The sequence below is a fragment of the Tetrao urogallus genome, assembly GCF_951394365.1.
Source record: "Tetrao urogallus genome assembly, chromosome: 5".
NCBI classification, from domain to species: domain Eukaryota; kingdom Metazoa; phylum Chordata; class Aves; order Galliformes; family Phasianidae; genus Tetrao; species Tetrao urogallus.
Window position 1 is genome coordinate 52,353,619 of NC_136818.1, and position 27,385 is coordinate 52,381,003.

At 43.1% G+C, this 27,385-nt stretch overlaps 1 protein-coding gene across 5 annotated transcripts in view; it reads right to left on the bottom strand.

The window, feature by feature from the left end:
* Window positions 1–27,385, bottom strand: part of BTRC (beta-transducin repeat containing E3 ubiquitin protein ligase) — a gene marked incomplete at both ends in the record, with an annotated part of 106,014 nt that overhangs the window by 10,776 nt on the left and 67,853 nt on the right. For all 5 annotated transcript variants that reach the window (XM_079535203.1, XM_079535202.1, XM_079535201.1 and 2 more), the window contains 5 exons: window positions 581–699; window positions 1,176–1,313; window positions 2,818–2,914; window positions 6,691–6,877; window positions 11,164–11,395. In XM_079535203.1, the coding sequence (XP_079391329.1) occupies window positions 581–699; window positions 1,176–1,313; window positions 2,818–2,914; window positions 6,691–6,877; window positions 11,164–11,395 (773 nt within the window). The remainder of the gene's footprint in view (window positions 1–580; window positions 700–1,175; window positions 1,314–2,817; window positions 2,915–6,690; window positions 6,878–11,163; window positions 11,396–27,385) is intronic.

Consider the following 27,385-nt stretch of genomic DNA (forward strand, 5'->3'; position numbering starts at 1 on the left):
ACACTGCAGGACTTAGGCTCTCTGTGATCCTGTAATATGTCTAGTGGACTTTACATCTGCATAGTGAAAATGTGCACTGCATGTGCTGACTTAAGCGTCCAGCCTCTTAATGAAGACTGGAAAGGAAACAAAGTTAGAAAGACCAGGAAGAAACGTCATGCTGAAACTTAATTAAAACTCACAGGAGATCTAGTCACACATCTTTGTTAAAATTAAGGGACAACAGATGACTAATCCTTCAAGCTTGCTTTGAGTACTTCACCAACTTTAAAAAGTTATTCCTATGGAGGATGTAAAAGCATTCCCAGGGAGTGTCCAAACAAGCAGCACCTTGGTGAAATGCCAAATTGTTTTCCTAAGTCATCTTGACCTTGGCTGACCTTTGCTTAGGTTGTCATTTCTCCTTGACAACCACTCGTGTGGACATCTGATAAACAAGGACAGTGCACTCCTGAGCAAATGTGCTGAACTAGATTATGGAGGTAATTGAACAGCACAGATTTAAGAAAAGATCACTTCAGCAGCCCACAAAGCTGAACTTTCTGAAGCAAATGGAAAGCTCTGAATCACAAGCACACACCTGACAGTCGAGTCTGAAGATCCAGTGATAATCACCCGTTCATCATACTGCAGGCACAGGACAGAACCCGTGTGTCCAGTGAGAATTCGCTTGCATTCTAATGTATTCTTATCCCAGATCTAGGAGAGAGCAAACATTACAAAACAGACAGCTAAGGAAGGTTTACATCATACTTTAAGCACCTACTGCTTAAAAAACTGGTCTGTTTTTCACTACAACGGATCATCTACACTGCAGGCAGAACTACCTCAGCGGCATGGGCTCATTGCTGTGGTGACATGCAGGCTGGTGTAACATGCTAACATCTTTTGTATTACTGGGTTTGCTCTGAATACTCGCCTTACCTCCTCATTAATGCAGAGTAGTTATATAATCTGTAATTACTGACTGAAAAGCCAACTAACAAATTCTGTTCAGAAAGAAAACAAAGTCTCTCTTGACTAATATAAGAGGTATACATGTTGCTTAGGTAAGAGGTGAAGGAAAAGGATAGTTTAGCAACAAGAGGTTGGAGAAGTGCCACTGAAATTAGGACACTACTGTTTATGGCACTAGCGTTATGTGCCATTGGCATGTCATTCTGGAGAGTTCTCACCTTGATAGTGTTGTCTCGTAGGCCACTGACTATCTTCTGATCATCGTACTGTAAACAATAAACGCCTTTGCTTGTCTCACTACGGCAGTGGATTCTCTGTAAACTGTGCCTCCCACACCGCCAGTTTGACTCTATTGTCTTGAGAGACAGGAGACAAAAGAGAAGTAAAAATAAAAGACAAAACTCTCTCTTCCTTACTTTCATTTGCTTGAGAATCACACAGAATCACAGAGTGGCCTGGGTTGGAAGGAACCTAAAGGATCATGAATCTCCAACCCCCCTGCCACGTGCAGGGCCACCAACCTCCCCATGTAATACTAGACCAGGCTGCCCAGGGCCCCATCCAACCTGCCCTTGAACACCTCCAGGGACGGGGCATCCACAACCTCTCTGGGCAGCCTGTTCCAGCACCTCACCACTCTCTCTGTGAAGAACTTCCCCCTATGTCCAACCTAAACCTTCCCCCCCTCAACTTAAAACCATTTCCCCTTGTCCTGCAGTTATCATCCCCCTTGTCCTGCAGTTATCAACCCTTTCAAAGAGTTGATTCCCCTCCTGTTTGTAGGCTCCCTTTAGGTACTGAAAGGCTGCAATGAGGTCACCCCGCAGCCTTCTTTTCTCCAGGCTGAACAAGCCCAGCTCCCTCAGCCTGTCTTTGTAGGGGAGGTGCTCCAGTCCCCTGATCATCTTCGTGACTCTCCTCTGGACCCTCTCCAACAGCTGTCTTTCTTGTACTGGGAGCTCCAGACCTGGACACAGGACTCCAGATGGGGCCTCAAGAGAGCAGAGGAGAGGGGGACAATCACCTCCCTGTCCCTGCCGGCCACCCCTCTTCTGATGGAGCCCAGGGTACCATTTGCTTTCCGAGCCAGAAGACAGCAGATACTTTACATTTTTTCCTGCAGCCAGATCCATAGAATGACACAGCAGTTTTCTAGAAGCAGCAGCATGTGATGAAACCAATGAAACAGGCAAAGGCTTGGAACACATACTGTGGCCAAACTCCCCTGCATGCTCTGGCATGGTGAGGGAGCAGTGACCCAGAAGTTGTTTTTCACAAACTTCAACCTTTAATTCTGTGACTCTGCAACTAAACAATTGCAGAGAAAGTCTCAGCTGAGCTCTAAGGGCTTGTGCAAATCTGCCCAGGCAGTGCCTGACCACCTCTTTTGCCACTATGCAACTGTCAGAACAGGGCACTTGACACTGGCTCTCCACCAAATACAAGGCAACACGGCCCAGTTGCCTCGTTTCCCTGGGTTTTTTAGGGACTGCACTTTCTTGCTGACTCAATTCCTGAGATCCATCTGTTATCACCTTATTAGATTCATGTGCATGGATGGGGCACAGGACCACGGAACAGAGAAAGTCAAGATGGTAGTGGTGCTATGACATCCGATGTGCAAAGTGTGGAGACTTCCTGAACAACGCAGCTTCCCCTCTGACCAACGCAGTGACGATGGCCTGGGAATTTATACATAGCCCAGATCTTCAAACTCCCAATGAACACAGACACATCGTACTTAATGAAATACTTCATCAGCATGAAACAGAATTTGAGCATGATGAATAAATGAGAGAGGTTGTTAAAAAAAGCAAAACAAAACAAAAAAGCCCATCACACCTGGAAGTCACTCCTTACCTCTATATCCTGTATAATTTTGGGGTAAAGTGCTCTGTAGAAGGAGTTGGGTGGAGCAGTCCCATCAGGGGGTTTATTTTTAAATAGGTATTGACCCCTGGAAGACAGAGAACACAGATCACATTTTAGCACTGGGGAGGAAGATCTCTCTGGTATTTTAGAAATGGGTACCCATTGCTGAAAAGCACACAAAGATTCACAGTCTAACTTCATTTACTCAGTAACACAGGGTGGTTCCTTGTTTGTTTGTCCTGTGACATGTTGAAGTTGCATCTAGTCACTGAAAAATTAATGACAAAGCAGTTCTTTCTCACTCGGGGAAGGAAAATGTGCTATTCTGGACGCGAGCCCCTTCAACTCAGTAAGAGGTTAGAATGGCTCATACCCACTGCATACATATTCATATCAGAGGTCACCTTTAAAATAAAGCATACAAAAAAATATGAGAAGCTGAAGAACTCTCAAGCTCTCTGTGCATTCAGGACTAGCTTTGATCTACATTAACAGGAACAGCATCAGTTTTGGAACACGGACATTTTACTGCTACTACTTTATTTTGGTAAGCAACGCTTCATCGGTGGCGCCTTCCTCATTTCAACACTGATTTGGAATACTCATATCCCAAGCTAGATTTTTGCTACAAAAAAATCCATAAACGGCAATCACTACCTGCTGTGTAAAAAACTTAAATTCCTCATCCTGAAGTTAAGAAGCCACCAAACACGGTGTGGAAGCTAGTAAACCCCACCATGGGCGTACTAACTGCTGCTCTGCCTGGCAACATGCCTCGCAAAATGGAGAGAGGCACAAATGCCTCCGAGTGTAATCCTGGCATTGGAGGCACGGAGTTTATACTGGGCCAGCTCTCCACTTCCCCCTCCCTCGCTCCATTATGGCATAATTAATTGCTCAATACTTCATTGTGCATTCTTTTCTTGTCCTTTCCATATAACATGTCTTGAAAGTCATTTGAGAGGCTGCACTAACTGGCTGACATACGTTGGGCAAAATCCAGACTAAATCATTACAATTTTAAGGTATAAGCGGGGAGGTAAACTATAGGATTAAACAAACAAAACAACAAATGCTCAAGAAAAGATCTTTTGACAATTAGGGAAACTACTTTACATTCAAATTAAGAGAAAGCTGCTTTCTACTTAGGACAAAGGAATCATTTGAGTTTTCAAACAGTAACCAGCAGTCTGGGGACAAATCTTTGTGAAGAAGGGACATATGGCTGCGTGCAAACCAACAATTAGGTGGATCCTTACATGATCCAGTTTGGAAGTGCAAGAAAATTACTACTACTGGCTTGGGGAGGGTGGAAATGGAGATGTGCAGAACAGCTACGGCACACTACAGAAGACTTAGGGTAGGTCTAGAACAATCTGTATACAAGCCTATGTGCCTGAAAACCTGTCTGTTGTTTGCACCTTTACTACAAGAACTATTAGAAGGCCCTGCTAGCCATACACAATGTCTTGCTACTTGTAAAGTCAGTTGCATATAGATCAGCTGAGGGACTGTTTGGAATTTCCCTGGTATTCCCGTGATTGGGATAAAAGCAACTATTGTTTGCAGTTTCTGATGACTGGCCAACTCAATCAAGTATTCAGATGGAAACAACAGTACCCAATCTTGGGCTTCTGTTTTGTTTTTCTCTAAATCTGGTAACGCTTGCTGCTCCCTGACAGAATAACATTGAGTGACTGTTCTTTGAGATAGAAAGCAGGATTTTTGATAGGAAGAAGGCAAACCCAAGGAAATGGTGGACTGTCCAAATGAACTTCACAGACTGCTCATCATAGAGCACATGATTAGATGAGTTCCTGGAAGATGAAAAGCTGACCAGCAACAGCCACACTGATCAATCCAGAATAAATCATGTCACACGGACCTAATTTCTTCTCAGAGGTCAGTTTCATAACTTAGCTAGAAAGTATAGTGGTGGAAGTGCTCAAGGGTGAACACACAAATGGCCAGCAAGCACAGCTTACCAGCTGTGCACTGTCAAAAAGAAAGGCAACTGGGATCTTGCATGAAGTCTCTCCTAGATGTGTCATATTAGACATTTTCATTAATGACAAAGAATGGAAGAGGGAGCATATTTACTTTGTGGCCAATGATGCTAAAGCTGAGAGAAGATACAAGCACTTTGGAAGACAAGATTAAACTCATAATGCATCTGACAAAATAGAGAAATACTAACCAGTATATACAGAATCTAATTCAATAAGGATGAGTGCCAAGTTCTCTACTTATAACATAAGCATTCAAGATGAGGAACAACAGGTAAGGAGAACTTCCACAGAAAGGGTAATTAAAAGTTATGTATAAAATAAAACCACTGTTTAAAAAAAAAAAAAAAAGCTCGTGTTCTTCTGGAAAGCCTAAAATGGAGCATCCACCATAAAGCAGAGAAAATAATCCTTCTCATTAAACTCTGGTGATGCCTCAGCAGAAGGATCAGCTGAAGTCACCATCCTCCAAGAATGGAGAAGAGTAAGAAGAGTAACTGGAGTGAGGCTACTCAAAGCAAATTGAGAACGACAAGAGGGCAAGAAGACACAGGGTGAGCATTCATTAGTACATCCCATGTATAGGAAATATGATCATCTCCCAGCTATGCAAAAGATTGCTACAAAAAGCAGAAAGGGAAACCGTTCTCTGTGTCTGTGTAGGCTAAATGTAACATCCTGAGCTGTAGATAGGAGGATGATGTTCACCAGAACTGGCTGCCCACAGAAGCTGTGCATGCCCCATCCCTGGAGGCATTCAGGGCCAGGTTGGATGGGACTCTGGGCAGCACGGTTAGCAAAATGGTGGTACTGTTCGCCCAGGCAAAGCACAGAGAATCTCCATCATTAAAGGCTTTTAAGAACCATTAGACAAACATCTGGGATGACATAGAAAAAAGGGGATGAAAAAGTTACCGCTACCACATCTGCGTTCATTTTATACTCTTTACAAGCACTGTACAACTGGAAGCAGATCAACATAGTATTTATTTTTAAAGGACATTTCATAATTGTGAATTACTTGCCTTTACTTTCTGAGACAAGCAGTACAACAAAATTAACCGTGAAACAGAAGTCTTTGTTTGCAGTTCTGTATCTTTTTCTTTTTAATAGCAACCAAAATGCCTGAGCTGTCACTTTTATCTTGTTTATGAAATATTCATACCCAGCTTCCTTTCTGCCAACATCCTAGGGACACCCTTGGAAAAGAAAATTATGTATTAAAGGACGTAGCCCCTGAGAGGGAAAGTTCTAATGAAATGTTAACAGAGCAGCTTCAAACTTGAGTGAGACCCACACTGTAGTAAGGCTATTCCAGCTGATTATTAACTAATCTATCTGCATTTCTAAAGTCCCCTATTCTCTGTGGTACCTACCCTCAGCTTCCAGTTTGAAAATTAAACAGATATCTAATAGTGAAAATCTGCTGAGGAAAACAAACAGACCCATCAGGAAACAACTAATACATAGCACATGCTGCCCCATTGCCACCCCCAAAAAAGCTCTTCTGCTCCGAACTGCTGACTAGTTTAGTGTTCCCCTGGGGCGTACACAGCTTCTTAATTTGAACCGAATGACAGCTGGGCGTAAAAATCTCACTCTGTATATCCCACTTGTCACAGTGGGATAAGAGCATGATCAGATGAGGAAAGTGAGGAAAAAGCCCCCTCGCTGTCTGCACAGCCAAACGACGCCCTAAGCCCCCAACCCCTGAATCTGGCCTCTTGCATTTGTCAGGTTTGGAACCAGTGTGCTATTTCAGGATGCTACGTATTCTTCTTCAAACACTGTTTGAAACACAGAGCACCCACTATCCTAAATGGGGGCAAAAGAAGTAAAGATACAGTTCCCTCACCATCCTCTCCTCTCTGACAACCCCCTCCACAGTGAGTCTGTCCTGACCATCCTCTCGATCAGCTTCTTCCACAGCATGCCGTCCGACGTCACGCGGTACCACTCCTTGCACACCAGCTCAGCAGCACACAGCGATTTGGCATCCAGGTAGGACAGGATGTTCTCAGCAATGTGATCCAATCCCCGAGCTGCAGGGGGAGGAAGGAAAAAAAACAACAGGCATTATTTGCTGGGGAGAAGGGCAGTTTAAAACAACTTCCCTTACACATACAAATACACCCCCTCTCTCCTATTCCTTTCCATCCACTCTTCTGCATGCAGAGCTGGACCAAATGCGCAGAAGAGCATCTGCAGCTAAGTTCAGGAGTGAGCAGTGTTCTCCAACTTCCTTTGGATATAACACAACAAGTCATTAAAAATAATAAAGAATCCAAGAAGTCATTCCAATCTATTTCGATGGGTTTTAGCACTAGGGGGATATTCTATGGATGGCATTTCCAACTCAGCGACGCAGCCCCCAAAATCTCTCTATATTAGGACCATTTCTCATCTCACTGCTACAGCTGTTCTCATGTTCCAGCGGCTCAAAAGCTGTTTTTGCTAAAGCAGTAGCTTTTAAACGTAATGAAGAAAAAAATATATATTCCCAATGTGTGCCCTGAAGGGTAGTGGTACCTTTAGACATGGGGGAGGGAAAGATATGCAGATGCACGGGGAAGTGGAACGGAAAGAAGAGGCTGTCTGAGGAGAAAGTGAAGCAGGTTCACCAGCTTCATTTATTAAAGCGAGTGGAGGAAAAATATGCACCATAATCGTATAATGTGCAAATATTTTCCAGTGTGAATACCATGACTGGCCTTCTTTCAACATGGTTGGAGTAAAAGGCAAAGCAGTTGAGCTAAAAAGGCAGCAATGCTTGCAAGGCTTTGGCTCTACAGCCTGGGTAGTACCTAACCAGCTCAGTGTAATATCTCCACACAACACCATGCTCTGTCTTTTAAACAGACAGATGGGTCTAGCAAAAATGTGCCCCTTCCTACTCAGATCTGATCACCTACCAGACATCAGAAAGATAAGATGCCTTTTAAATGAGGTGTTGCATAAACACACCTTCTCTTGGAGGCTGCTGAATTCATAAGCGAGACACAGTGTCAAGGGATCCTCCCTCGTCACAGGTCCAATTGCTGAGGCTTTGTGAAAGTTGTGGTTGAGACCCTAGAAACCCTCTAGTTCACATGTGGGACATGGTTATATGTGTCCTTTCTTGCTTTTTAAACAACAGCCTCAAAGAGCAGGCCCTGCCTGTCAGTGACAAAGAAAAAACAGTGAATGCATTTGTAAAGTCACATGCCCATACATCAGCAAACCCAAACTGGGAGCAATCAGCTGATTCCTTTGGAGCTCGTAAGAAACAAAAGGCCCAATCTCTACTTGGTTTTGTTAACTGAAACATCTCAAAATTATCTACTGACACATGAAAATGAGAAAACTCAGCACGTCTTCTCTCGATCCTATCAAACATCTGAGATTTATAATGCACATTGGGTGAGACATTCTGCCCAGCATTTTATGTTCCCATTCATTCAGAAGAAAAAGCACGGGAATGATCCCAGACACAACCAGAATGCAGCAAGAGGGCTGACATTTCTTATCTTTATAGATGCAAAATTAGATGTCAACCTGCAAAACCGAAGCATCAGCAACCTTTATTATGGATTTAATCTGAAAAGATAAACACAGCCATTACGTGAAACTTTCAAAGAAGAGTGTTTGTAAATCCAGGTTTATACTACAGCAATTCATAGACCTATGTCTATGTATGTATGTCTATGTATTTTGGTGAACCTGAACCAATTCTGAAGGACAGAAGCGGACAACTGAAGGTGTTTCCTTGCTTCCCCACTCTGCAGTCCTGAGCTCTCTCCAGTGAGTAGAAATGCCACATTTTGCCATTCTTTCTGACAATCTTTTCCATTCCACTTCACGTGTGGGAAGGGAAAGCCAAAACCTCACTATTGCTTGTCTTCACAGAATCAAAGCTATTTTGGGGTGGCAGCAAACTGAATGGTATTATTATGTGAGATACATATCTACTGGAGCATTGCTTCCTTTAAAAAAATTCTTCATGCACAAAAGCTTTTGCTAAACTAATGTGAAACACGATTAGCCCTTTGGTCCTCCCCATCAAGTATTAAAGGAATGTTTCAGTTGTTTCACACGCCAAACCCTTATGAAAATGACTCTGCTCATAAAAAATGTTAAACAGCTTGGAAATGCTAAGCAAAGACCTTGTTTGTTTTTTTTTTTTTGTTTGTTTTTAAAGAAATGGAACAAAGTTTGTTAAGTACACAGTTAAGCTGCATTTTCCCAACCTTCATTCCGTCCAAAGCGCTGGGAAAATAACCTCAGTCAATTGTCCTCTATATTAGCCAAGCCTGCTCATGACCTAAAACCATCTCTGGTCATTCTGTGGCACAGTGCAAGGAGGACAGAGATAAGATGCCTCAAGATTTTGGAGAATCTTTATTGTTTTATTTACTTGAGGGGGAGAGTAGGAAAGAGAAGGAAGGCATAAAAATGAAACTGGAATACTGAGCACTTGAGAATTTCAGAAAGCTACAAAATACTTAAATAGGCTAGGGTTTGTTTGGTTTTTTTAATTGACTTAATTCAACATTTTAGGTTCAGCACTCTTTCCTCAGCAGTTCCCTCTTCCTATCACCCTTACCAGAAAGCTGCCTGCACTGAGGACATTCTGCACCTCCCAGGCTGCAGAGCCTGAGCCAGCCTGATTCCCTGCCATTCATTTTCTCCCGTAGAGCCATATTCACCAGGACATTTGCACTTTGCCAATATGCAAATTGATGCACATATATTATTTAAGCACACAGTTCCCACAACTGTTCACATTCTCAGACATTAGCTGCCTAATATCCTGTCTGTTCTGTACTTGGAGGCAGTAAAATTCAAAGCTAGAGCTGCTTCCTAGATAACTCTGAAAAGACCACTAACAAATATGGCACGGCAGGCAGATTTTGGATGCCTGTGAAAATATTTCTAATATTTGCCCAAAACGATCAGAAAAAGGCTTGTAGGATGAAATTAAACAACAGAAAATATGCGGTATTTCCTTGCTCTGATGGAGCTTTGTGGAGGAAGACCCGGAAAAATTGTGTAGCTAACTGTATATATGCTTTTACTTTAGAAGTGGGGAAACCAGTGTGCTTTCCAAGTATTCTGTCTTTCTGAAACAGAACAGCCTCACAAGTTAATGCTGCTCTAAGTACACAAGATTACTGCCACTGGACTACTAAAAACTAACATAAAGAAGGTACTTAGCATAACTCAGATTTTTTTTTTTAATGCTACAACAACCATTTGATTACTGGACACAATGAGCTTAAAAATCCAGAGACTGCATACTTAACTGCATAGCAAAACTCTCACACTGCCTCTATGCTTTGCACAATTCAGTTAAATCCTATTTTTTTCCACCTTTTTTCCAACCCAACATTTTCAATTTCAGGTTAAGAAATCCCCTCCAAAGAATGATCGAATGACTGGATGGAACGAACTGTCCAAGTTGATCATTTCTCCAAAGGGATCCACAGAACAAGTATTTTTGCAAGAAATTCCTCTTTTCAGCTGGTTATTTACATGGAACAGCTGTAGGACTTGCTCAGGTTCACCTGAAACAAAGGGATTGCTAACCTACTGACTATTTATTGAGGTATGATCTAACAGTCTGGAAAAATTCGACAGACAGGAATTCCCATCTGGCTCTGAAATTCTATGGCTTATTGTTCGCATGTCTTATCTCCTTTTGCCTCACTTTCTCACCTGTAAGAGGGAGTCAAGACACTATATTACGTGTGCGTTCTCTGAAATACACCCAATGCCACATGTGAGAACATCTGGGACAACATCTTGAAAGGAAAGTCCAACAGAGGTGCAAAAAATACACTGAACATTTTCCATTCTTTTTTCTCATGTCCTCCATTCACTATGGGCAATAAACAGATAATCAAAATGATGGCCTCAGGAAGGTATTTTACTAGCACCAAAATAATCTACATAAGAAAAGAGAAAAACCTTGGCTGAGCAGTGGAAAACAAGAGTAGTTTTAATTTTTTAAAAACATTATTAATGAATCATTGCAGACATTCTAAGCACAACTACCTGTCTTCTGGTTTGTGATAACTCCCCTTAAGATACAGATAAGAGCTATCATTCACTCCTGGCCAAACTATGCTGATGTTAGATCATCCCTTCAGTGACGGTAGGAACACAGAACAAAACATTCCTGTATTTTGTATTCCTATAGAGCTTTTCATTCAAAAGCTACAATTTGTTTTGCTAGATGGCCCTAGAAGAGACTTCTTCAGCAGGGCAGGCCAGAGGCACAAGAAGCCAAGGAGAATAGTTTTCTGGAAGACAAGAGGAAGGAGCACACTTCCGCCGCCTGCAGAAGTACCTGGCAGTGCAGTGATGAAGTCCCTCTGTAACATGGGCTTGAGGTAAGAGTTTATATGTCCATGCTGGTAGTGACACATCTGGGAGATGAGGTGCTCCACGAACTCCACCTGGTCAGACTCAGACCACTGCTCGAAGTACTTGACGCAGAGCTCCTTCTCCTTCTCATAGCTTGCTGACAGTTTTCTCTGCTTGGGCACAATCATACTGGAAGTGCCATTGGCAAGTTTTGTCTGTGAAAGGAAAGAAAAACACAAATCATACAAGATCGGGTGCTCTGATAAATGAAGTTGGCCAGGACTGTGCATCCCATTTGCAGCTGAGTGCAGAGCTGTAACTCCAGCAGAACAAGGCCCTGGTCCACGCCTGAGCTGCACACAAAGGACTGCTTGGAAGGGAAACCATGAGTGCCAATTTAATACAAACACAGTTTTATTTACGTCTTGCAGACAGCAAAATGCGTTTGGATTCCTAATCTACAGTTACCAGTTATTTCAATACACCAACAGAAAACTGCATTTATATTTCACTTTTCTAAGAATGGACTGCTACTACAACTCATAGAAAATGCCTAAAACAAATGAGGGGAAAAAAAAAGAGCACTTCTTCCAAGTATAAAGTCATACTGTAAGGGTTAAACCAACTAAAGCACACCCTGATATCTGCTACATGCTTCCTTCACAGAATAAAAGAGCTTATGTTTTCCAAGCACTGCTAATATCTCGTCAGAAAGGCTCAGCTCAAAGAAGAGTTTCAGGGACAATACAAAACACTGACATTTCAATTTACTTCTTGATGGCAAGATGTAATTTCTGCTTCCTAAACGATTTTACTGGAAGAAAAGTGCACATTTTGCATTGTAAGGATATCCTTTGTCCAGAAAACATTAACATTATTTTTTTTTCTACACTGCTCAGTTTGCATTAAATGCTAAATTGAGACTTTTGTATCTTTTTAGGATTCATTATCCCCACACACTCACTTCTGTACATCCCCAGTCTAGGAATACACACTACAGGCACACGTTTAACCAAAGCAAGGATAATTTTCATTTTGCTTTTGTAGATTATTCCCACTGAAAACATATGATTTTCCCTTTTTCACCTCAGTGGTGTAACACCAAGCAGCTCTGTAAGGAAAGTCAGCAATACTACACCGCTTGTATTTACAAAATGTAATTGGAGGTTCACTATTAATTATCAAATCATTAGAAACGAATTACAGACAGTGAAATATATAAACCATTGATTCAGGGGCGCCGTATTTCTGCTGTATGATAAAATTCCAGGCACCAACCTCACCATGAGACTTCATTCCTTTTAAAGGAAAAGATGAGTACCTAAATCTGCCTGTAATTACAACTAAAATGTATGGATTTACTCATTTTACTGGAAGAAAACACAAAACACAAAACAATACTTCTTCTCAAGTGCTGAAACACTGCGTTTAGAGAGCAGATAAAAACATTATCCAGTTAGGGTTTGGAATGTGTAAATTCCTAACTGCTCTGGAGAAAAGAATTCTTGTTCTTTGATACCCACCTGCCCTGCCAGCAATTCTCTGAAATACCAAAAATACCATCATTTGAAAATATACCTAACTATTCACCGCTTCCATCTCATTGTATAGCACAAAGCCACCTAAATTTCAGCCTCTCCAGCAGAGCTGGACAGATTTTCTTCAGATGGAAAAAGGTGGTAATTAGCCGCCATTTGTAGCAAGCAATTTCTACTACTTCAGTGTCAAGTCTCAGAACATGGAGTACACACCACCCGTACTGAACTCTGCAGCTCAGGGTTTTCAACCTCCCTTTTCTCCCCACAGAGCTGTGTGTGTGTTCAGTAGGACTGTGTAAGACAAGGGCTATGACTGATTGACCCTATTTCATTCGGTCATCCCACGGACTGCACTGCAAGTGAATAACAAACCCAGTACTGGGCAGCAGGAAGACATTCTCTTGGGACATCTTTTTATATAGAGAAACCTCTATAAAAGGGGCTGTGGGAATGACGTCCTTGGTGTGAAAGACTGAAGTTTTCCTAGCAAAGTCCGCAGCTGGCAACAGCCAGGCAAAAAATCATTACCAATGGACTGCGCTGAACATTGGTCTTGGGGGACTCTGGTCATTTCTGCTGCAGTTAAGCTGCCTGCAAAACAGACACCCCCGTAAAAGTGCTGGATTTAGACAGCAGAGAGCTGTTGTGTTCTACAAGCCTGATGTGGTTAATTTCTCTTGTTTGTTTGTTGGGAAGTTCATCCCACAACAGGCTGTCTCCAGCTTTTAATTTGAGAAATTGTAAGACGGAGCAGCAGAGTAGGCAGGTGAAGTACAAAGACAAAAGGGACTGCTCCTCCTGGCGTGGGGCTGCAGCAGGCTCTGCCCCTGCCTTGACAAGCTTCCAGCAGCCTCCAGCCCCCACTTACCTCTAAAACGTCTGCCTGGGACATCAAATAGAAGTTGCAAAACCCACAAAAACAAGTAACAGATCCTGTGTGCCTAAAATCAGATGGCTTCGGTGGGCCAAAGCAACTCACCTTGCTTGGGTCCCAAGTAAATACAGCCTCTGAGGTAGGAAAGAATCAATTAAAAAGCCCACTGACCAACACGTAACTTGAAGACAAACTCTGCACTTACGTTGTGGATCTGCTAAGAAAAGCATTCTATGTGTTTATATGTCTGAATTAGCAGACAGGAGTACAACGTGTTTTTAGGTGTGCGTGTCCTACTTCAGCCACATTCTGACCATAGAAACCTGAGACATCATCAGTGTCCCTGCCTGCTCAAGTCTCCCATCGAAAAAAGCACACCCAAGGTCACCATAGCATGCCCAGGGGTCCCATGGTCCATACACCAAGGATCAGAAAGACTGTGCAGGCCAGGAATACCCCAGCTCTGCAGGATTCAAAATCCTGTGATCGCCCTGTCCATCTGCAGCTAAGGGTAAGAAGAAGATTCCAAAATTTCAATTTGAAGATTCCTGAAAATCCACTGAGGAGCTCGGTGAAAAAGGTCTGTTATTAAAAAAAGCAACGACACAACAATGACATCAAGCATGTGTATCATTAAAACACTGGGGAGGTACCGGTTACAAGCAGCAAGAGAATTCATTTAGCTTTCTAATAAACCCTGATGACTCAACCATTCTGTTCAGCTGCAGTTCATGACAAATCAGATTCCATTTCCTGCAGCACACTATGGTCTCTTCAATGGTTCCTTTTCCAGGCACAACAGCAGACATAACCTGAAGAAGTGAGCACCGACCTACAAGCAGGACACACTGCTATGTTGAACTGGCATCCAAGTGCCATGTTAGTGCTTATGCTTTTTATAAGCTTCACTTGCCGAAGTGGCGAAGAATAAGCAGTGGTAGCCCATCATCACAGGCGAAAGCTGCGTACAACGAAGGTGCAGGCTCCACTGTGCCTCAGCTAGCTCCAGGTTCCCCAGTGGCAACTCCTCTGCAAGAGCCACCAAGATGTTCTGCACTGGTGTGCCCGAGCCTGTGAGCTGTGCTGGGAAACCCAGAGGACTGGCTGCCTCGGGTTGGTACTACCTCAAGGATCTACGTACCTTGCTCCACTGCAGCCCATAATTACATGAGCCTTTCTCCAAATGGCTACATTTCACACAAAGTATGTTTGTATGCCCTGCAAAGTACAATAGGGCTAGTATATGAAAGGAATTCAATCTAACTAATGGTTTGCAACTATAGGAAGGTGCCATACTTCAACAAGATAAATAAAGCCTAGATAAATCTCCTACTCTGCATAGTAGACACAACGGCCATGGTATATTACAGCTGTAACCCACATATGACAATCAAAGTTATTTTTGGTTTTGATCAGTAGAGGGGACTAAGAAACCTTCTAAAGCACAACAGTAAGGATCAGCACAGTTCTCTGATGGTGTTACAGGCACAATATTTCACAGCCCACAGTAACGGTCAGAACCCGTAGCAGTGGTCAAAACCTAGTAATAATCAATTTTTTTTTTAATTAAAAAAGTCCTCATAACATCTTCTAATCATTGCAGAGGACTTTGTTAAGGCACTTTCCACAGCATGGGTGAATTTAGTTTACACATTTCTTGATGTAAGAAGACAACTCTTTTAAGAAAAAGAGAAAGACAGAATATCATGTGCGGCTTAAATGATCCCAGCAAGGTTTGGGACCTTCTCTACCTTCCAGATGTCCTCAAGCTGGAGTTCCAACATGACCAAGAGATGAGGTCAGCACTGAGCATCTCTCCAGACCAAATGAAGGGACCTTCCTTGGACAACTCAGTACCAAGGGTCCATGCTGGGCTTCTCCCCCTTCCTCCATACAGGGACTGCAGCTCCGACCTGGACAGGTGGCTCCTACTGTTCATTGGCAGCTGCAGTATCCCACCCCCAGCTGCTTGTGTCGCTGGCCACGGTTAAGTCGCTGATCTAGATAGAGCCACCTTAACAGGAATTTTGGATGGGTCTTAGTGAAGGGGAGGAAAAAAGAGGACATAATGTTTAATTATAAGAAATGATTGAAATAGGCACAGACATACCCCGGGTGCCTCTGCACTGCAGCAAGCTCTAAACTTGTTATCGTTAATGGTTTAAATTTCACTGTGCTAATCATTTCAGGACACAAGCCTTTCTTGATAATCTAATGAATTATTCCAACATCCTTCAGCAAAAAAAATCCTCCATGACAGCACTAATTACAAGACGTTTTCCCAGTGCTTATGTAAAATATGACAGAGCAGCAGCTTAGGGAATTGCAGAAAACTGCTTCTAATTTCCACTGAGAAACTGACAAACACCTCTCTTTCATCTCTCCCAGCTCTCAAGTAAGATTTAACTTTCTCATTTAGTTAATTACCGAGTGAGGATCATCATTTTCCCGGATCGGAGCGGCACAGAGCCTTTATCGTGTTAACTTGTGAACTTGATCGATGGCTGCTGCTAAAACTTAATAACTTCACCCCCTGGCAAATTGTAAGATAAATATAATAGGAGAAACTCTGACAGTAAAAACCTGCCAGAAATGAGCGCTGTGTTTATGTTTCTTTGCAGGCAGCAAAAAAACAACCGACAGCTTATTACTGGGTGCGTGTTACTTATATTTAAAAGACTCCAGGCATTTAACTTTCTGCGTACTGTTCAAACTTCACTCACAAGATAAAAGACACTGGGGGGGAAAACGAGCAATGGGATGACAAAGAAAAGTACCGTGCAGGTGTACGGCTGTAACAGGGGGAGATGGTAACTTTGCAGTGAAAGCAAAGCCACACCAGTGTACACATCCTGACCGTTCCTCACAATTAACTCCATTAAAAAACCACAGTGGTGAAACCAGACATGAAACCTGTAGTTGCGGCAGCAGCACAAAGAAAGATCAGGAATTCTGCAGCATGCTGGAAGCTGTGTGAGAAAAGCAGGGGATTAAAAAGTCCAAGTGGTGGAGAGATGTTTTGAGGTGATGCCTGCAAAGCTGCTTGCAGCCCCAGAACACTGCACAGCTCCTTCAAAGCCACTCAGTAGATGTGAAGCTGCTCCTGCCCGTAGCACTCAGCCACCCCAACAGAGCAACGGAGCAAAAGCACTGAAATGGAGCTGAGAACCTCTGCCAGTCCTCCATCCTACAAGGCAGAGCCAGTATTTCAGAGTCCTGTTGAAGGGGGCTGTTTGCACGCCTGAAGGCAGTAACAGCATAATTAACAGGACACAGGTTCGGTTTCTACGGCTGGCTTCTTTCTTTTTAGGTTCATAATTGCCAAATGCTGCAGAACAGATTCCCAGATCGCCAAGGCTAAGCAAAGAGGATGGAAGTCGTAGCTCCTTAATGCAGCTCCCTATGGCAGTGCTGCCTTGTTTTAGGAAATGGGGTGGGGGTCTCCCCATAAGGAGCAGGACCTCTCCTGCCACAGCACCTGTATGGCACAAGAAGAACAGCAGCTCCTCACTTTTCTCCTTTGCAGAGCAAATCTGCTTTTCTGATGTTTGACTTGACAGAAAAGCTACAATCCTAGGTCATTTAACAACTCACTCCATTTACTTTTATCTTAAAAGCTCACTTTAGAATCTACCCGTTTCCGTCTGCCTCCATCTCGCACAACAGACTCTGCGAGGTTAACCATGGGTTTAGCGCACACACGGACGGAGTCGCTCAGTACTGAATTAGTTTCCACGCTGCACAGCTCACCACAACATTCTGAGAAACGATCAGAACTCAGAAGCAGATGATCATCAATCACATCTGAGAGTCAAAAGAAAGCAGCATGAAAGAAAGCGCAGCATCGCGACCGTTCATTTTCAAGTGAAAATTCAAAATACAGGCTCACGCTGAAATTAGCAGCCCCCTGGACACTTAAGGACCTCGCAGTTCTGCCAGTTCGTGACTTTTAGCAGCTTGCCCACATTTGATCTCCAAACATCTTCAGAAAAGAACCTGGATAAGTAAGGATCAGCCTAGATGAAAGATCACTGGAATTACACTGGACACAGCAGCCCAACCAGCCGCACTTGCTGAAATTCAGGCGGGGGGGGGGGGGGGGGGGGGCAATCGTTTTCAGAGGTACCATCCAAGTGCCTACGATGTGATATTAGCCTGAAGGGCACCCAGCTACAGATATGGCCTCAGACACAGAAGAAGGAAAATGCTGCATTGTTTTAGGGCCAGAGAAAGCCACAGACACCCGAACAGGAACATCTTGGGTCTCTCCAGGGACAGGGGAGGCACGACTCGGCCATGTGCACTTGCACAGCGGCTGTACAAACTGCAATAACACCTTGCTGGAGAAGCTGCTCCCCTCCCACACTGCTACACAGTAAACAGCAACAGGGAGAGGAGATTAAAAAACTATTCTTTTAAGATAATAGTTAATGTTTCAGACAGACTAATAAAGTTTAATTGTCTGGAATCTCGTAGCTCCTATTGTAAACTTTCGTTTGATATAGGTCTCCCATCTAGATTTTAAGTGCTGGTAAAAACCTCCAAAATAAAATTTCTCTGATGCCAGCAACGGATGTGAATTGGGAGTCCCTCTCCTCCTCCTCCCTTATCTTCAAGTTGCCTTTGAAAATAACAAGCACTGATGAGAAATCTGCTTGCATCAGCACAGCACTGGCATATGTTACTTTCCCAAACTAAGATCCCTGACCGAATGCAAATCTAGACATATGGGGCAGGGAGGAGCAGCCACCGTCACTCTTAAAGCGATCATTTCATTAGGTATAAACTGATCGTACACCGATGTCAAAGCAGATACTACAGTAGTAAGAAACTACTTTCACTGGAAGTCACCAAAGGAAATTCTTTCTCAGAATGGCTACCAGAACCTATGTTGAACTGCTGGGACCATTATATGTTATTACTGTTAATGGAGGGAAGGAACACGCACATTATCACTTGGAGAACCAGTCTACTAAAGTCATTGGGTAATGGCCAGCAGCAGCAAAGGGCTCGTTTATGGCAGGGAAAGGCATAAGCTATGCTCTAAGCAGCAGTTTCATAGTTTTCTAGAACAGTTGCTTCTGTTTTAAAAACATCCAAGCATGATTTACTGCCTGAGTGAAGTTTTTCTTTACGGTTGATTTTCTTTTTGCTCCAAGTACTCCCTGAACTCGGAGAGAAAAGCAGCCAGGAACAGGCAGATGGACTAAAGAGGTTCAAACCATGGCTAAACCCTGAAGACTACACCACTGGGAAGAACCCACAAGTAGAGGGAGAGAACAACCTGAAAGATAATACTGTCTGCATTCAGCAATGCTACAGAGATTTTGAAAATGCTATGATCCTCTAGGTAAAGCTTTTATCATCAAGAACAAAAGCCCTCCAAAATAGCTCATCCAAGAGAACACAGCTCAAAGCAGCATTATTTTCCAAGAACCTCCTTGGAGATGCACATTGCCACCGCCAACAAAGAGAGCACAAATGCACCATACGACCAAGATACGCAACAAACAAAAATGCAGCAGTGATCTAAAGAATGGCAACTGTCTCAACAATGCTTGGTCCCACTACAGACACACTCCTTAGATCTGCTGGCAGAGTTGGCTGCATGCACACTGCCTAACCTATTTCAGTCAAAATAAGCTTGTTAGCAAAGACCTGCTATTTAAACTGTCTAAGCTAAAACACCTCATCTTAACTGAAAGCAGGGTTGCAGTTTTGCTGACAGATCCTGGAGGGCAGCAACCTGCAGCAGCCAGACAAAGGCTGTGTGGTGTTTTTTTACCAGCACAGCCAGGTCTAGAAGAGGACATCTAATGGGTTCACACTCATTGACACCAACATTCCTGCTGTTGGCAGCCATCAAAGAGGCAGCTGTAAGAAAGTCCATGGAACAGAATTATATAACTGTTTTATTTCGAAGGGACCCTTAAAGGTCATCTAGTCCAACTCCCTGCAACAAACAGGGGCAAATACTTTTGCAGAGTGTCAAAGCTGGCCAGTAAACACCTAGACAGACTTTTCATACAGCCTCCTATGGTCTCTTCTAGATAATCATGCAATTTTCACCCATTAATAATTACTGTCTTCTCAATACTAGCTGTTATGTAAAACTTGCAGTCAAACATTACCTTGCTGGCAAACTGGGGCGATTCCCAAGAAAGAGCTGGCTGGGGAAGATGGCTGGGGAAGCTGGATGTTTGGTCTGGAAAAGGCTGAGGGTGTCTCCTGAGAAGTTACAGAGGAACATGAGATGGAATCTGTTCAGAAGTAAGTAACGAGAGAAAAAGTGGCAATATGCACAGGTGGTAACTACCAAAACTTTGGTTGTTATGAGAGAGAGAAACAGAAGCGGTCAAAGTCCTGAGCAAACTGAGCTGGCTGTGAAGGCAATCTTCCTCTGAACAAGGCAGTTGGACTGGAGACCTCCAGATGGTGTTATCCCAGCTTAAAGCTTCCCGTGACTTTGTATCTTAAGCTGCTTTGCTGATACGTGGTAAGAGATTTATTATCTGAGCAACGGTCTCCAAAAACACAATCTACAGATAGCCTCTGGTGAAGTCCACATTTTCACACCTCGCACTGCGCTGGGTTAGGCCAGACAGGTAACCATATGTACACGGGAGAAGAAAGGCATGAAACAGTCCCCTCAGCAACACCAAGCAAAGGCTCTGACCAAAACAGCAAGGTGTGTTTTGGTTCAGAGATGAGCAGACTGTCCCTATCAGCTGCACTCAAATCACACAGCCCAGATCCTGAGTCACAGGCGGCGGCACCAGGGATTCCTTCATGGCTCACTGCTTAGCTGCCAACAAGCTTCCAGAAAAACCCTCAAGTTAAAGGAGAGAGGAACAGTCCATTGCCTAGAACAGACTCAATTACACAGGGATTGTGGAAATAGACAAGCAATGTAAACATCCCAGTAAGATGGGGCAGAACAGGACAGTGAGTCTCATCTGGCCCCTCACTGTTCTGCATTTCTCATGTAACATTCAACCACTCACACAAAGGTATGATTCTGTGGTTTCTTTTAAGGAGATTAGCAAGCCGTGGGAATAGTTTCAATCTACCTTCATTTCCCTTCCTACAACAATAGGCTTATCTTTCTTTTCATCCCACTTCTGAGCGATCCTTCCCTGTTAATTTGTAAGACTTGTCCTCCTTTCTGAAAACAAGTGTATACGAAGGTTAGACTTCACTACTGTATATTATTTGTTAAACATCTCAGTGCTATCTCTCACTTGTTTCCTGTATATTCAGGGAGCTCACAACAGCCTGCACTAAGCCTAGTGTTTGCATACCTGAAAACACACTATTTGCATCTTCTCAGCTTGAAAAATGCAAGGAGTCAATTTAGGATCATACCCAGAAAAAACACAACACAACTTTCTGATGCAAAAAAAATTATGAGAATTCAAGACTTACCAGGGACCAAGCTGGACAGACACACTGCTCCTGTTCCCTACATCAAGGGGTTAGAGCTCCCTCTAGCACTCTCCAAACAGAAGAGCCATAGATTCTATGCTGTGACTGTATGATCTCATCCAAACCAACCTTGGGTGGTGCTGTCCATGATTTTTATTTGCTTTACTTTCTGCTGTCACATGAATAATTAAGAATACATTCACCAGTTCGTCTGAAGCTCGGGAGAAACAAGTGTCAGAAGAATTTCTCTCCATAACCGATTAGAAATAGTCAGATTGCTATAATTAACTGTTCTGTTTTAAAATGTAATTTAGGACCGGTTGAAGGATCTTCATGTCAGCTGTATGTAGAATGTGAAACGTAGCAAGAAATTAAATGAAAAAGTTGCTGAAATTTTCAATTTTCACAATGTAAGAAAGTCTTGCTACCTCGCCCTACCTTGCAGCTGACAAACATCCCAGTGTAGCTGACAGGTCGCCTACAGCTGTGAATTAGGTGTTTCTATTTCAGCATTAAATATTGAGCAACTCAGCTTAAGTGAAACTCAAAAGGTGCAACCCTGCTGAGTTCTGCACAATGCTGAAGACAGAGAAACATCTAATGACAGAAGGAGTGTCAGGCCTTTTTAATCACAGGTTATTACTTATTAATTCTTGATAAACTGAAAGCTGGCAGTACAAAGTAAAACTGAGAAAGGAAAATGGGAGCCGAGCCTTTTCAGTTTTATTCCTAACTCTCCTGCTGCCTTCCTGAGCTGCCGTAGGCAAGTCACCCCTCTGCTTTTCACGAATCTCTTGTTAAATGTATGTGTCCTAATGCAAGTCACACTGAGACAGAGCAAGGCTGCATGCTGGTGAAGTCCAAGGAGGCCGCTGTGTGGAAAGTGCCTGGTGAAGCAAGCAGAGCTGAACAACAGCACACCTCACTGCCCACATGTAAACATCCATCATCACACAATCATCCGAGTTGGAAGGGACCCTTCGAGGCCATCAGGTCCAACTCCCATGCAGTGAACAGGGACACCTACAGCTCCATCAGGTGCTCACAGTCCTTCCAGCCTGACCTTGGGTGTCTCCAAGGATGGGCAGCCACCCCCCCTCTGGGCAACCTGTGCCAGTGCCTCACTGCCCTTACTGCAAAATGCTTCTTTCTTATATCCAGTCAAAATCTCCCCTTGTTTAGTTTGAAACCTCTTCCCCTAGTCCTGTCACAACAGATCCTGCTAGAGAGTCTATCCCCTTCTTTCTTACAGCCCCCTTTAGATACTGAGAGGCTGCTATTGGGTTTCCCCAGAGCCTTCTCTTCTCCAGCGCTGGCAAACACATTTGACCCTTAAAAAATAAAGACTTGTTAGCAGGGTCTAGACATCATCTATTAGGAAAAAAAGCAGCCAGACTAATAATTTTTGTGGTCTTTGAAAACAAGATCAAAATTTGTGTACATCAAGAAAACACTTTACCTTAAGTTTTCTCAGGTGAGCCACAGCACCCATCTACGCATCTTAAAATCCATGCAAATGTGGAAACAAATCCTCTCCCTGCACACGAGTGCCCTAGAGTGGGTACATTTTAGTTTCTTTACTTACCACAGCAATTTCAGTATTTAACCACCAGGGGACTTCTGAGCACTGCCTGGTTTTAGAAGTTTGCAAATTTAGTAGTATCAGTATGTGACCAAGACGAAGAAACACAAAGGATGTCAGGCTATCCCACTTACATTGCCACTTCTCTGACAAGTCCAGTAAGAAGGACTAGAAGTAATTAGAGCCGAGGAGATGACAGAAGCACCTGACAAAAACCATGCAAACCTCCTGGCATAACCTGCCTGCGTCCCTCAGCCCCAGCTGACAGCTGTCATTGCCATTCCAGGCCGAACTTTCTGTACTGTTCTGCTGCTGCACCCAGATCCTGACACCCAGACCTTCCCTCTCACGGTACAGATAGCATCTGACACTGTTTCTTTTATCCCCTTGAGAGGACTTGGAGAAAAGCACTGGCAACTTCTGCTTGCTTCCCACACCTCTCCCATGCGGCAGGAGAGGATGACAGCAGTCATCTGACCTACTGAACACCAGTGGAAGGGTGTGCAGAGGGACAGCACGCCTCAGAGGAGGACAGACAGGACTGCCTCAGAGCAGCCCAGCCAACGATGTGGCTGAGCAGTACTCAGCTGCACACTTGTACTGCCTAGATCTGTGGGCGTCAAGGGAGACTTACCCCTCAAATTGTAGAGTAGAAGTTCTGTGTGTGCAAAACTTGGGAGAAGCACGTTGCTAAGAGCGGAGGTTACCTCGTAATGAATCCAATGCTGACACACTCTGAGCTGAAGTCAGACCTTCCGAGGTCTCCTCCAGCTTAAGTGATGCTGTGTTTCTCATCTGACAATCCTCAAGTCAACACTCACCTATACATCCCAGGTGTTTGGAAAATCCTGTTTAGGTTTTGGCCGAAATCAAAACAGAATTGTCTGATGCTGATGTATTTCATTTATTATACATGAAATCTAAAATTCTGTTTAAAGACACTTTACAGAGAATTACTTTTTAAAGCTTTCCAGCTCCGGGCTTCACAAGCCTTTGCTTTTCAATTATTCATTCTTTGCAATAATCAAATACCAGACTCTTCCAAAGGGCACTGCAGATCTGCCTGCTCTTCTGGTTTTGCAAGTTGAGAGCATGCAGTATGCAAAATACTGCCCTGCTTGAGATGCCCTGCTCAGATTGCTGATCTCCCCCTTCCATTCTGTCCATCCAGCTACTCAAATTTTGCCAAAACCTGTTGATTCTGTTACAACGTGTGTTGTCTCTGAATTGCAGCTGATTGTATTCCAGACATTTCTGCATTTATGATCCAAAAAAACTGCAAAATTCAGGTCTTAAGCAAAAAAGATTGTGAGGTCCAGTCATCTTCAGAGTCTTCTAACACTTGCACTGCAAACTGCCCATGAATTGAGATTACAAATTACTATCAAGCACACGACAGGCAAATCTAAACTAACATGGCAGGGGAACAACCTGATTCCACAGAATCACACGTTTGTAAAATCCAGGGACTTAAAAGAAAACAATGCATGCACATAAGTGGCATTAATTAAGCAACATTTTTATTACATACAATCAAAGACTTGTAAGGAAGGTTTATTTGACAGAAAGAGGGCTTTTTTTTTTTTTTGGCCAAGAAATTACCATTCTTACTTAATTAACAATCTAGTTTTTTCATAGTGTAGCTGTTAAGCTTTTTTCACTTTTGTTTTCATCTAAAAGGATATTATGTAGGGGAACTTTGTCTAAACACAAAAGCAATTACAGAAGTGGGTCAGAAAAGACAATGCTGAACCATTCTAAGAATCATGCATTTTATTTTCTTTTGCAGCCACCATTGCAAGGGTTTTGTTTTGTGTTGTGAAGCAAGAGGAGGGACACACAGGAGAAGAAAGTTAAACCTGGACTTGTGCATATAACTAGGAAAGACCTATCATGTTTCACAAATTCAGGACATACTTCTACCATGCAGGCAGGTTTGCTTCTTGCACACAGAGCCCAAATAGCCTGGCTGCACAGAGCACCTTTTCCATTCTCTAACTTCAAACTACTTTGTAAGCTGAGCATGTATGGACTACTTATCTGTCAAGATTCATTATTACTGTAAAACAAGTAATTGCAGCTACTTGTAATGCTACTTTCAGGTCTGTGAGAGCAATTATCTGGTTGCTCATATTTAATTTTCCTCAACAATAAGGTTCAGCAATCTGTACAGTGAGTACTGTCATGCTGGACATGAGGAAGTATTACTTTTCAGAAAGGGTGGTCAGGCACTGGAATGGACTGCCCAGGGAGGTGGTGGAATCACCGACCCTGGGGGTGTTCAAGGAAAGACTGGATGTTGCGTTGAGGGACATGGTTTAGTAGGAGCTATTGGGAATAGGTGAACGGTTGGACTGGGTGATCTTTTAGGTCTTTTCCAACCTTAGTGATTCTATGATTCTATGATTCTATGATTCTATACTGCTGTCTGCTCCCAAGCTGCAGCCTCAGCTAAGCCCGTCAGTCACATGCAGCAAGGGACTGCCTGCCCTGCTGAAGTTATCTTGAATATGAGCTTCCACAAGCAGACTAATTTGAATCTATTTTTGTAAATTATAGATTGTGTTAAATATACATGAAGGAAAATATGGAACAGTTTGTTTTACTGCACAACATGAGTTATTTCACAATCTAGGTTCCCTCTGAGAAAACTCTCAATTTTAAAACTTGCCAATTAGTGGCAGTGACTATTGGTGAGACCTAACCCAGGCAAAGATTATTTGCTGAATGCTGCAAAGGGCAGAACAACGCTGCAGGAGAATGAAGGGAGAGGAACAGCAAGAGGAACAGCACACAGGAACAAGGAGAAGCACAGAGTCACTTGCCCAAGCTTCCTTTCCTTTAAGAAGAACTGAAGGTTGTGTCACTTTATGTATTTTATATATGTATATATATATATATATATATATATATATATAAAATATGCTATATATGCTTTAATACAACAGTGAAACATCAGCCAGAATTAGATCTTTGCATGCAAAGTGAAAGTGAGTGTTAATTGCTACAGTAAAGTTCAGAACAATTATTAGACAGAGTGTTTGGAAGAGAGCACGATGCTCTTCATCACTACTCTTTCCTCTTATTCAAATGAAGACAATCCCATTCAATCCATCCTAATAAATAAACACAAAGAGAGCATGATTTCTTCCAACAAACATATGGGGATAAACATAAAAAAGGGAAGGGATTTCTAAAACGGAAGGAATAAAGAAGCAGAAGAATCAAAGCTACAATCCCATTACGAGCAAGCTAACTCGGCAGCCTGGAGAGGATTTCCAGTGTTCAGAACTATTGAGCTGCGGAATGATCTTCTGGTGGTACCAGAATGGAAAAAAAAGTTCAACCTTCAAGTGGCTGTAAAATAAAGCCCAGCGAGTTCACCAAAGGGACAGCACAGTACCTGCAAGAGCAGGGAGCTGGAACTAGTGAGCTGAGGTCCCAGTAGGTAGGGTGATAGAAACCAGGAAAGGTCCCGCTATGCAGGAGGTCATTCACCACCTTATACCTCACACATCATCTGAGACGGCACAGATGCAGACTTGTTGACTAGTAACTGAGCAAATTGACCTTCAATGAGTAGAGAACATAGATGAGACCGCGGACTCCGCTCTATTAAATATACAAAGATATATTGATTCCTCTATCACGGACGATAGGCCACTGCGTCAGCCAGAAAAAGCAGCTGTCAATTTTCAATCTGAGCTTGAGCATACCTGAGATTTATGAAATGTCCAACCTACACCCTTCCCACTAGGTGCTGAACTGCTGAGTTTCATAGATACACAGGAAAACTACTCCAGTACGCTTTTATCCATCTGTCTCAGCTCCAGGAGATTCACAAACCTCAGAGTGCCCCAAGGCTGTATCCACTGTGACTGCAGCTGGTTTGACAGGGTACCCCTCCTAGTCTCTGATGTGTTTGTAACAAATGTATTACACAGGAACAGAGGAGGTCTCTGTTCATACTTTCACAACTCCCACAGGATGTGGGGCAAAGCCTTAAGCTGCTTGTTCATGTCATGTTTGGATGTAAGATGACGATGGGATCTGGCAGGTTGTAAAGCAAGTGACCTTAGAGTCCCTGATATGCATGCACTTCTGCTGGAGGATTAGAGAGGAGATACCTTCAACTCACTCACCACTGACAGAGAAGACTAGGCTGTGACCTGCTGGGCAGTGAGCTGCAGTGACTGTGAACTCTTCTGTCTCAAGGGACAACTGTCTACTGTCTCCATAATTAGAAGAAAAGATACATTTCAACTTTGCTGCTGTCTTCTGGTAGCTTCTGCCTTTAGCTGATCTGCGTATAGGTTGCAATGGACATCTGTCATATACTCCCACACTTTCACACGTTTCATGAATATTATCAGAACCACAGGGAGCAATCAGACAGGTATTAGTTGGAGACCAGCATGACTCCTAATCAATTCTTAACGACTAGCAGGATCAAAACTTGTCCTGCCAGCTGATGATGGTCTGCTGCAAGAAACTGACTGACAGGCAAGTGTCTGACCTCCATACTAATTACACTGAGCCACTTCAGGTCCAACATGAGAAGAGTTCTTTAACTTATCAGGAAACTCAGAAGGTAAATGTGACGCAGTGGAGGACAGCATCTGAAGGCTGCTGATCTAGTCTTTCACATTAGCAGGGATCCTAATTGTCATTGCTTGATCCAAAGAAGTTACTGATGTGACAAACGGCCAGAAAGTAAGGTAAAGACAATAACATATTTGTAAGTAAACTGAAGGTAAGGAATCAAGTTCTCCATTCTCCAAGGTTT